The sequence below is a fragment of the Meriones unguiculatus genome, chromosome 8 (assembly GCF_030254825.1).
Source record: "Meriones unguiculatus strain TT.TT164.6M chromosome 8, Bangor_MerUng_6.1, whole genome shotgun sequence".
Lineage (NCBI taxonomy): Eukaryota > Metazoa > Chordata > Mammalia > Rodentia > Muridae > Meriones > Meriones unguiculatus.
This window is the reverse complement of record NC_083356.1, coordinates 26,108,572-26,120,819: the sequence shown is the minus strand read 5'-3', so window position 1 is coordinate 26,120,819 and position 12,248 is coordinate 26,108,572. Positions and strand designations below refer to the sequence as shown.

Here is a 12,248-nt window from a genome sequence, read left to right as displayed (position 1 = left end):
TGGCTCAGGTTAAGAGTACTGACTGCTCTTGCAGAGGACCTGGCTCAATTCCCAGCACCTACATGGTGGCTCACAACCATCCATAACTCCATCGGTAACACCCTCTTCTGGTCTCATCTGACACTGCCCACACATGGCTTATAGACATACCACAGACAAAGCTATAATGATCAAATCATCATTATGGTACTAACATAAAAACAAATATATAGACCTATAGCAAAGAACAGAAACCTTAAGACTAAACCTACACTTGTATCACTAACTGGCATTTGACAAAGATGCCATGGACATTTAGTGGAGATGTGTAGTCTCTGCTGGGAAATACCACTATCCACATGCTAAAGAATGGAACGAGATTCCAAATTCCTCCCCCCAAATCCCTCCCCCATCATGTGTTTGTATGTGTGTGTCTGTGTGTCTCACTGTCTCTCTCTGTGTCTCTCCATCTGTTTCTCTTCTCTGTATATCTCTGTCTCCTCACCTCTCTGTCTCTCTGACTTTATCTGTCTCTCTCTCTGTCTCTCTGTCCCTTTACATCTCTATCTCTGTGTGTCTGTGTTTGTATGTCTATATATATAAAGACATGACAGGGTGAAGAGGGGATTAGCTGGGAAGAAGAGGGTTTTATCAGGAGTGATAGAGGATGAGAGGACAAGAGAAATCAATGAGGGTGAATGAACAGAAGACATTAAATACATGTATGAAATTTTTACAAAAATAAAAATCAATTCAAAATCGCCTTATAGATTTAATAGTACAACTTAAAATTATGAATCAGAAAGAAAATATGAGAGAGAGGGAAGGAGTGTCTTACATCTCCGATCTGAGCACTTGGGAACTGGAGGCAGGAAGATTTGGACTTTAAGGCTAACCTCGACTATATTCAAGTTCTAGAACAGCATAGGCTACGTGGGTCCCTGTCTCAAAAACACAGAGTGGCTGGATAATGATCCAGGACACTGATACAAGCAGAGTTAGGACTTCAAAAGCATAGGCAGCAAAAGCAAATGTCGTTATCAGTGTTCTAATTGCTGTTAAGAGACACCATGACCAAGGCAACTCTTCATGGCGGCACACAGGTGGACATAACACTGAAGAAGCTGTGAGTTCTACATCAGGATCTACAGGCGGTAGGAAGAGAGAGCCACTGGGCCTGGCTTGAGCTTCTGAAACTCAAAATCCAACCTCCAGTGACATACTTCTTCCAACAAGGCTATACCTACTCCAACAAGGAATACTTTTAAGTAGTACTACTCTCTGAGACTAGGAATACAAATATATGAGCCAATGGGGGCCATTCTTGTCCAAACCACCACAGCAGACAAAGGAGAGAAGCTTCTACACAGCAAAGGAAAAGAGAGTGGGGTTAGAAGAAAGCACCCACAATCTAGCCATTTCAGTAAGGAGTGAATACATAGGGGAAATGATCCCAACAAACCTTTCTCAAAATATGAAAAACACAAACAGCCAGTGACATCTGGAGAGGTGTTCAGTGGCAATCAGCAAAGGTAAGCCCAGGCTGGTGGCGTCACTCAGCGACCGAGCTACCAAGGAGCATGTGTCAGCCCTTAGGCCTCATCCCAGCACTAGACAAAATATGTATCAAAATGACAGTGGTGTGACATGTCACCCAGGTTAGAATGGCTGCTGCAGAAAAGACAAAAGCAAATGCTGGCGAGCATGCAAGGAAAGGGGATTCTCGTGTGTTGGGTAGAAATTAAATCAGTGCAGAAATAATAGAAGATGCAGATTCACTCAAAATACTCTAAATGAAAACTACCATACGTTCAGTAAAGCTGCTCCTGGGCGTAGAGCAAATGAAATAGCACCCACTCCCCATGTCTGTCCTATTCTTATTCCCACTGCTCCCAACCAGAATCAAACGGCATGTCCGTCGACCCCGTTGTGAAGAAACCCTGCTATGCAGACACAGTGTAGTACCTTCAGCTTCCAGAGGGAAGGAGACCCCATCCTTGGCTGTGGGGATGCGCAGTAGCCATCATGTTCAGTGAGATAAGACAAGTACAAAAAGGGAAGTGCACAAGTGCTCTGACTCCCTTGTGTGTGGACTCTGGAGCCCCTGACCTGGCAGGAGCAGAGCAGACCAGTGGCTGCCAGGAACTGAGGAGGAAGGTGTGGGTTGGCCAAGAGAAGGGATGTTTTGACTGGACGGGAGAGATAGATACCAGCATTCAGTGGAGAGTTGATGCCTGTGTGATTGATTGTTCATCCTCATTGTCAAGCTGACTAGATGATGATCACCATGGAAACATCTCTGATGTGTCCGCGAGGGTGTTTCCAGAAAGGCTTACCTGAGAAGGGAAGACACAAACAAAAGTAAACCTTGATATGGTGGGGGGACACATCCCATAGGCTGGGGTAAAAAGGAGAGAGCAAGTGGCACACCAGCACTACCCTACCCCCGCTTCCTGACTGTGAACACAAAATGACCAGCCGCCCTACCTTCTCACAGTGACGGTCTGAGCCCTGGAATCATGAGCCAGATAAACCCTTCCTTCCCGAAGTTGCCTCTGTCAGGTATTCCGTCACAGCAAGAGAACCACTGGTAAAGAGTGCACTGTGAAGTTCTCCTCATAAAGGCCACAGTCAGCTGGGGTTGGGGGCTGCTTAATTCAACCTCTCAATTAGTGCATGCCCATCATTGTCGATGAACTACAAACACGGAGCACAGCGTTTGTCATACAGTAGCCTGTGGGACACAAAAGAGTAAGGGGCTTGGGGTGTTGTTCTCAGCGGGGGGGGGGAAGCAGCTGGGAGACGCCCCCTCACAGGGGAACCTGAGGAGGAGAGGCAGATGTCAGGAGCAGAATATTAAGTCTTCCAAAGAAACAAAGGTGGGAGGCTCTCAGGCCCTCAATGTAGGGAGCTTGCAAATAAGGCAGGATCCCAGATCATCTGCAGACTGTAAGGCAGCTCAAGAGGAATGTGGTCCTCCCAGGCTGTGTCAACCCATGGAGATGTGTACCTAGATGGGGCCTGCCATGTGTGTGCACACATTTCTCAGCCATTAAGGCATAAAAACCCAACAACCCGATTGTAAAGATGGGCAAAAGGCATGAACAGACTTTCCACAGCAAAGGAAACACAAATATAAACACATGAAAATTCTAGCCTCGTTAGTAATCAGGGAAATGCAAATTAAGACTACAATTAGATACTATTTTACACCCAGCAGATTGGCAAAAATTAAGGCGTCTGACAATATGGAATATTGGAGGAGTGGGAGCCGGTCAGAATGATGAGCTCATACACGTTAGGGGAGGCACGACTCTGACCACCCTGGAAATGTCCAGCCTCCCTTGAAGAAGTCCAGCCACCCACACACTCAAGACCCTTGCCACAGGAGAGGGCATATCTACAGAGGCCCTGACCCCTGACCCCACCAGCAGCCTGACAAGCAGCCTATGGCAGTGCTGTTCACAGCAGCAAAACTCGTGTCCAAATTAGGAAACGCTCTCACTATGTAATGCCAAGCCTGGTGAGAATCTGAAGCTAGCTCCTGCAGCACATGGCTGCAGCCAGGAAACAAAGCTGGATCTGAAAAAGCCAGTCTCAGAAGACGCAAATATTGTGGCATGAAGCAACACTAAACAATATATTGTTTTGCAGTAAACACATTTTACCAACATTGTCTGTGCAAAGTGATGCAAAACTATTTAAACCACACGAAAACAAGGGGATGATAGACATGAACTGAGGAGACAGAAAGCAGGGTGGGGCTGGCAGTTCACGGCTGTGGGTGTCATACATTCCAGGTCTTGGGTCAGGATATGGTCAACAGAAGGTCCCAGGGCATCCTTACATGCCATACCTTAAATACCTGTCAAGCACAGCCTGGCAAAGCTGTCAAACAGAGCATAGAAACAAGCATGAGCTGCCAGTGCCTCGTGGCGGGGCTTACGTGTGCGACCCCTAGCCACACAGGGACCTTCAGTCTCTGTGTGCAAGTTGTGATTCCAAAATCCAAGGGTCCCAGTTTGCATCCTGTTGCTGTGATAACACCATAACCAAAGCCAACCCGAGGAGGATTTATTTAATCTTACAGCGTGTAGTCCGGTGTGAAGGGAAGTGTGAAGGGAAGCCAGGGCTGGAATGTGGAGGCAGGCACTGATGCAGAGACCACGAGGGGTGCTGTTTTCTGGCTTGATCCACATGGCCTGCTCAGCCTGCTTTATTATAGCACTCAGGACCACCAGCCCAGGGGCAGCACCACCCACAGTGCACTGGGCCTTCCCATACCGATCATTAATAATGAACGTCCCCATAGACTTGCCTTCAGGCCAATATGATGGAGGCAGTTTGTCAAATGAGGCTCCTCTTCCCAGATGTCGCTAGCCTGTATCAAAAACAAACGAAGCCCATCAACAAAGAAAAAAAACTAACTGTGATGTGGAAGATTCTTACGTGCAAATATCACCATTCCAGTCAGCCCATGATATACAGCCCACGTGAAAAGATGAGGATTCCCACATTACAACAGAAACCTTCCTATCCCCAGGGTCCCAAAATCCTACCCAGGAGGGCCCAAAGGGTGTGTCTGCTCATCACCACTTGTACAAAAGCCTGGCTCCCTCCTGAGGGGCCCAGCACTATCTCTGAGCTCTGCTGATGGGTCCAGCCCTCTGCCACCACACGTGAGGTTCCTCCTCTTAACCACGGTTGCTGATAAGCTCAGCTGCTGGATTCCCCTGTCATCCCATCTCACCTCTCCCCAACTGAGGAATCAGTCAGCTGCCAAACTTCTGATACTCCCCACAGTGTGCACTCTACTTCCATCCTGGGCACAGCTCTGGCTTCCTCGTTCGTTCATCCATCATCGTGGCACCAGCCCCCACCCCCCTGGGGACATGGCAGGCTGACGCCCAGCACCTACCAGCAACGCAGGCTACTGCGAGATGGGTAACTCTCTTGAGAGGGGGAGGCTTCAGACTAGTTATGCAAGCCCTGCAGTGCCCACACCTTCACCCCCTATCCCTGCCCATGCCAGGCTGCGCCATGGAAGAGAGAAGTATACAACGGAGAGGCGGCGGAGGCAGAGCGGGTTCAGCTGAACAAAAGGAGAGGTGCAGGCCAGATCCAGATGTCTCCTGCTGTGGCCAGAGAGGGCAAGAGCCTGTGACAAGGAAGAGGGACAGGGCCCCTCAACAGGAATGTACTTGGGAGAGTTAAAGCTATCTGGGGGATTTCTCAGACTCCCAAGGAAGGGTGGTCTAGTGCAGAAGGCTGGTCCTTCTCAAGGGCCGTCCTTCACCTTCCTCCCTACAGGATGGTGTCCTCCACGGGCATCAGGAATGGCTAGTAATAGCTTTCTTTGGCCAATACCAGGGAACAGAGGTGGCATTGCCACTTCAAGGCTATATTAGGCTCCTCCTGTCAAGATCCCTGTGGTGAACAGGCACAGTGACACATGCATGTAATCCCAGAGGTAGGTGGATCTCTGTGAGTTTGAGGCCAGATGGGTCTACAAAGCGCATCTAGGACAGCCAAGGATACACAGAGAAACCCTTTATAAAAATTCCTGTAGTGCCAGGGAACATGGCTCCTGCAGTCTGGGTCTCAGAGTAAAGAGGTACTAAGTGGCTTACTCAGCACTCAGGACTCGGGGTTACTAGCCACTGCAGCAAGATGATCTGGGCTGGCATGGAGAATGAAATAAACACCACTGAAAGGAAATGGTGCTGGATGCTGATCCCAGGCAAACCCCAATGGGTCTGGTAAAGTAGATGTCCACAAACACACAAGATCTGTGGTGCAGAGCCTGGTAGCTCATGGAGTGTGCTAATGTTATCGTGCAAGGAGACCTGAACGAACAAAACCCACAGACAGCCAGACATGCTTGGTCACGCCCGTCTCCGCATCAATATTCCTGTAGCTGCAAGAGTATATGAAGGAAAATGCAGATGAGAGGATATAGGACTCCTTGCCACCAGATGTGCTGTCCAGGAAAGGATTTCTCAGGAATGGTCACTAGCCTGGGTTCCTTGGGAGTGCCCAAGCCCAGAGTGCTATGATTCTGTTCTGTGAAGGACCTCAGAAGCACCAAACGGCTTGGACTGACAGGGCTCCAAGGTGAAGCTTCATGGAAGCCTGACCATCCCTGGTCAGACATTCTCTGTATCTGCTTTTCCTTCAATACCTCTATCCGAACTCCTGACAACAGGCATTGAACACCAGGCCAGCAACAAGGAGGTTGGTCTGATGCATGTTACCAGCCCTCAAGATCTGGGTATCCCTATCCATGTTGTATAAACCTACCTGATAGGCTAATTAAAGGGCCTATACCTGGGCAGGCAAAATGGGATAGGTGTGGCTAAGGTTCCAGGGCTTTGAGGACAGGAAATCACAGGAAAGAGCCAGATGAAAAGAGAAGAGGAAGGAGGATGCCACGATGGGTTAGTGTGGAGAAGAAACCACATGGGCCAAAAGAAAGGACTCCAATAACGGAGTGGAAAAGCCCAGGCTAAAATAAACAGCCCAGAATAAAAGCAAGTACCATGGGATTATGGATGGAAGGTAGATCAGATGAGGAAGATGAAGGTGGATGGCATTGGATGGGGGCTGGGAGATGGATGGTGAGTATACTGAGACAGTGTAAGGAAAATATCTTCCCGAGGTAAATAAGGCAATTAAAAATCTAACAGGTGTCTGTGTCTTATTATTTGTGATAGCGGGTTAGATAATACTGCCGAGATAATCTTAGGGCTAATAATAAACATTATATCCCAACACTCTTTTTTTTTTAAAAATGTATTTACAACAACACAAGTGCCAGGGATCAGAGGATACAAAGGCACGGTCCTGGAAACTTACATATCTAGGAAGGACGCCATAACAACTTGCAGGCTAGACAAACATGGAGTGGGAAGTGACAGCTAAGCCAACTCAGCTTATCCACACAAAGCTACGGTACTTGCATAGCAATGCCTAGAGGCTAACACCAATCTGGGGAAGAACACCATACTCTTCCCTCCAACACACACGCACACACACACACACTCCATCCAAAGTGGATGTCCTCCTTCTTTAGGGGAAGAAGTATTTGATGATGAAGTTTTTAAGCCTGAGGTCTAAACCAGAAAAATGCAGATCTTCAGGTTCCCAGGCTAACAGCCCAAGTCAGGAGCTGTCCACAGTGCTTAAGCCCAGTGCCCTGGCGGGGGTCATGGGACACTTCACAGAGAAGTATGTCGTCGCTTAGAGTCTCATAGAAAGCAAGTGATGCTGGGGTTTAAGAGAGGTCTTTCTACATCCTCTTGGTCTTCCTTGAGCAGGACCAGATGCTGCCTCCTGAACCGTATGACCATGACCTCTCTCTGAGATTGTGCTGGCCTCAGCTAGGGCTGCAAAGAGTGGTGATCATGGAAGAAGAGTTTGCTCTTGTTGAAGCTGTGGATGAGCAGGTAGATAGAAAAGGTTGGGAGTATGGCCTTGCTTATACCAACTTGCATGTGTATGCTGGGAACAGTCACCCTGGGACATACAATTTGACAATCCTGCCTCCAACAGGGAGTGGTACTTACCTACCCATTGCTGAGCACTGTCAAGAAATTCTACCTTCTAGGAGAACTAGCCAGGCTCTAGATACTGCTCCTGGAACTAGCCATGGTTCCTTCAAGGGACCTGCATTCCCCAGGGTCTTATCAGGGCTGGAACCTCATATGCTTCTTTAACTGTAGATCATGTGTGTGAGAGAAGTTCATTTGCTATCACGGGTGGGAGGTGGGGACAGAAGGTTTGTTCGGCTTAATTGTTCTTACTTTCACTGTCATAACGTAAACAGACACATGGCATGACTTCTTTAGCAGACCTGGACCTATAGTGCATTGTCAACAGATGAGAGAAAGAAGGACCCACTGGGGCATCAGGGCACTACCTGGCTGTGTGGTCAGACCAAGATGACGAATAAACTTGAGGCTACCTTTAAGTTAAGTTTGTATCCCTGCCCTGGCTGAGGTTTGAGGTAGGGATGAAGGTGACAGAAAGGGTGGAGGATAGATGCCATCGTCTTCCAAATCCAGTGAAGGAAATATCTTCCAGGTGAGGAAAGGACAGTTCACAGAAAATCAAATGCCCAAGTAAATGACATGGCTGGGCTGGAGTCTTAGGATTTCTATTGCTGTGAGGAAACACCATGACTGAAGCAACTTGGAGAGGAAAGGGTTATTTAGTTTATACTTCTATATCATAGTCCACCACTGAAGGAAATCAGGACAGGAACTCAAAAAAAGGCAGGAACTTGGAGGCAGGAGCCGATGCAGAGGTCATAGAGTGCTGCTTACTGGCTTGCTCTTCATGGTTTACTCAGCTGTCATATATATATATATATATATATATATATATATATATATATATCCCAGGATGAGCAGACCATAGTTGGCCTCACCTACAATGTGCTGGACCCTCCCACACCAATCACTGATTACAATATGCTCTATAGGCTTGACTAACATCCCATCTTCCGAGGTGTTTTCTCAATCGAGATTTCCTCCTCTAGAGCTTGTGTCCAGCTGACATAAACCTAGCCAGCACAGCAGGACTCTTAGCAGTGCCAGGTAAGTCCCCAGGGAATACAGTGAGAACCACCTACAACCATTATTCTTCTGTGCATGGTGAGCTGATCACAGTGGGCACTTAAGCACTAGCCCCCTCCCTGCCCCACAGTTCTTCTGAACTGGCTCCTCAGCCAGCTTATCTTACTCTTTCACTGTGCCTTCATCTGACCTCAAAAAGGTATGTGGGAGGCCAGGATGATGAGTGTGGATGAGTCCCAGAGTGGACACAGCTGCTCTCTATCAGGTCCTGTCTAGGGAAGGTGACACCTAGAACAATGTGTGCCTCTTCTTGCCCCTGACCCCACGCCTCAGCCTGGGAGAACATCCATCCTTTGGTACAAAAGAGGGTTTAGGAAGACACAGTTTACACTTGGGCATATGCTGAATTTTCTGTCAGCTTGACACAGAGTAGGGTTATCTGGGAAAAGAAAACCTCAACTGAGAAAGTGTACTCACTAGACTGAACTGTGATCAAGAATGATTCATTTTCTTGAGTAATGATTGACATTGGAAGTGCCACCCCTGGGCAGGTGGTCCTGGATGGTGAAAGAAAGAAGGGTGAACAAGCCATGGGGATCAAGTCAGTGAGCAACCTCCTCCATGGTTTCTGCTTCACGTCCTGTCTCCAGGTTCCGGGCTTGAGCTCCTGCCCTGACTTCCTTCATGATGAACTATAAATTTTAAGATGAAATAAACTGTGGCTCTCCTTCTGGTGGGAACCTGGGATGGTACTCGGGATTTGACTGTTGTCTGACCCTGAGAAGGTACTGTGGGGTGTGGCACTGGGGCTGTCATATTCCTCGGGGCTGAATGCCACTCTGGAAGCCCAGAGATCAAAGGTCCCAGATCTCAGGAATGGCTAAAGCACTTTAGGGAGAGGCCCATGCACTAGACCAGGGTTTGGAAAGAGTTTTCCACTGAGTGTTACAACTTAGCTCTTTTAAAATGAAATTGCCAGTATCATAGGCAGTGAAAATTTGGGAGTTCCAGAAGCCTGTGATGGTACCAAAGTATTACAGCCCTTTGGCTAAGCCGCTGTATTAAACGCAGGGGTGCAGGTGAAAGCCCATTCCTGGTTGGCTTGCTGCTGGGACACAAGATCTCTGGTGACATATGCCCTGAGAGATGCAGGTCAATGGCTGCTGAGCTGGTGAACAGTGGAAGCTCATGGTGGCCCCGCAGCACATGGCCCACCAACTGGCAGTCAAGCCAAGGGAAGTGCAGAAGCTCAAGGGCGGTCAGACAGTGAATCTCCAGGGAGGAGGGTGAATGTGTTTGATTCCACAGGATCAGGGATGCCAGCGATGCTTGATTTACATGTAGTGGTACAGTGCCTTGTTTCCATGCAGTAGCTTGGTGTGCTAAGAAGAACACAATACTTAATTATCCTATACTCCAAGACACCAAAGCACCTTATTAGCATAAGGTGTGTATTTCCAGGAATCTCCAGGTGGCTGCTAAACTGGTTTTGTTATCAGGAAAGGCGGGGACCTGTGATCTTTCTCTGTGGGCTATGTGACACTCCTTACAAAATCTGGGGTCATCAGATCAGGTGGAAAGAAAACCCCACTGAGAAAAGCGAGTCCACCATCTTAGACCTGGCACAAGGCTATCCACAAATGTCAGACTTCAACCTCCTCCAGCAGAGTTCCACAATAAGCCCTTTCATCCCCAAGTTGTCTGTGGTCAGTGTTTTGTCACAGCAACAGAAAACCAACTAGGACAGGGTAGACTACGAACAGGAACAGGCAATTGGACCCAGCAGAAACCAGGCTCAGTGTTGAGCATAAAAGGGTCCTGAAGCCAGACATTAGCCCACCAGCACCAGAGTGTGACAACTCCCATACAGTGGCTACAGGGATATTGGTAGCAAGAGAAACTGTAGCAGTGATTACAAAAGTGGGGACAGTAAAGACCATGCCTTAAGCCCAGGCATTAGAGAACAGAGGTTTCTAGCTCACCCATCTGCTGAGGATGGGAATAACGTGGGACCACGTGGCCATGGCTCTCCTGGCTGGAGGTTGCCACTATCTTGTCTTGCCTCTCTTGTCTCTGTGACAATCTGGGCATGGTGGTCTATATTCCATGCCTCATCCAGAATCGCTGTGGCATCATTGTGACCACCCTCAACGCCGTGGGTGTAAGTGACTTCCCAGAATCCTTCTCCCTTCCTAACCAAGCTACAGCAATGACGGCTACCCTGACTCATAGCCAGGGCTTTCCCGTGTATTGGGGAGCGCTGTCTGTCTGCCGCCAAGACCTGGAACAGGGTTGTACGTGATGGCTGTGTCACTGTGGTCACAGATTTCAGGGCATAGGAGGGCTGGCAAGGGGGGAGAAGCAGACATTGGTCTCAAGTTGTGCCCCACATTGTTTCAGACCCCTCCAGACCCAAGCTGAGAATAAAGGATTAACTGAGGGGCAGTACCATGCCTTTCCAGAAGACATGGCCACTTGCATACAGATTCCTGGTGTTGTGGTTAGGCTCTCTTGGCAGACATTGCTGGGGCTACAGGCTCCAGCAAGGCAGAAAGCTGGCTGATGCTAAGGCTTTTTAATGAGACCGATCCATATCTGGACATGACAGGCAGGGCTTTTGTGGCTGAACTCTGCTGGGTTTTCCAGGCACTGGAAGCAGCAGTTGGCTTCCCCAGAGCCTTGTGGGCTGGATTTCCAGGCAGGAGCCTCACCCCAGCCTCCTGCTGTTGCCTCACTATGCAGCCTGGAGCAGCCACTTGGTCAACAACCCAGCTGCCCCTACAGGTAGAAAACACTTCCAGAGGGCTCTAAGCCCTCTGTGCAAGGCCAGCTTGGGGTTGGGGGTGGTTCACTCTAGAGTTTGCTAGGGCTGTCCCTTTTCTGGCTCCTCCCCTCTAGCTAGCCTTCTTGAACTTGTTAACTTTATAAAAAGCACAAAGGTCTATGGGGCAAGTGTGGGCATCAGCAAGACCTGGATTCAAACACTGGCCTCTGCCTCTAGACGGCTGTACAAGCAGCCAAGTCCCAGACTCTCCCAAGCTTCAGCGTCACACTCACAGACCTATGCCATTCAAACACGAGGTGCGGGGGTTAAGGAAGTGGAGTCCTGCACTTACAGTGCTGAAACTGTGCCTTGTGCTCTCTGTTGTCCTCAAGAGAAGCTCTGAGGCCAAACCAGCCCCCTGCCCCGACCCCTGCGAGGGGCCCTGGGCACACCCTCCAAGCTCAGCCCCGTGCTGAGATGACAGAGAGACTAGCCCGTGCCCACTCTTAGGAGCTTGAGCGTGGGGGTGGGGCAGCCGCAAGCAAAGCTGAGAACAGTTTGTGTGAGGCGCCAGAGGGATCCTGCAGAGAGGCCCCCCAGTGGCTGCTGGGTAATGAGACACTATGGGAATCTTGTTTCTACCTAGGAAAGCCTTTGAATAAGACATGAGCAACTCAAAGAGTTTAGCTTTTCTCTTCACCCAGGGCATTACACAGTGCTTAGTATGGGGAACTTTCTACGATAGCAAGATCACTATCATCAATTAACCATCATCACTACCATCACCATCAATATACACCATCACCGAGCACCAACACCATCATCACCACCCACCTCTATCATCATCACGACCACCGTCACTGGCCACTACCATTCTGACAATCACCTCCATCCCCACCACCCCATTTTCTGCATTGCCAGCCATACTA

The 12,248-nt window shown here is 48.9% G+C and overlaps 1 protein-coding gene across 1 annotated transcript in view; it reads right to left on the bottom strand.

The window, feature by feature from the left end:
- Positions 1–12,248, bottom strand: part of Tsnare1 (t-SNARE domain containing 1) — an 88,061-nt gene that overhangs the window by 15,809 nt on the left and 60,004 nt on the right. The window contains 3 exon segments of the mRNA XM_060390505.1: positions 2,190–2,315; positions 2,467–2,713; positions 4,298–4,360. Of these exon segments, the coding sequence (XP_060246488.1) occupies positions 2,702–2,713; positions 4,298–4,360 (75 nt within the window). The 3' untranslated portion in view covers positions 2,190–2,315; positions 2,467–2,701.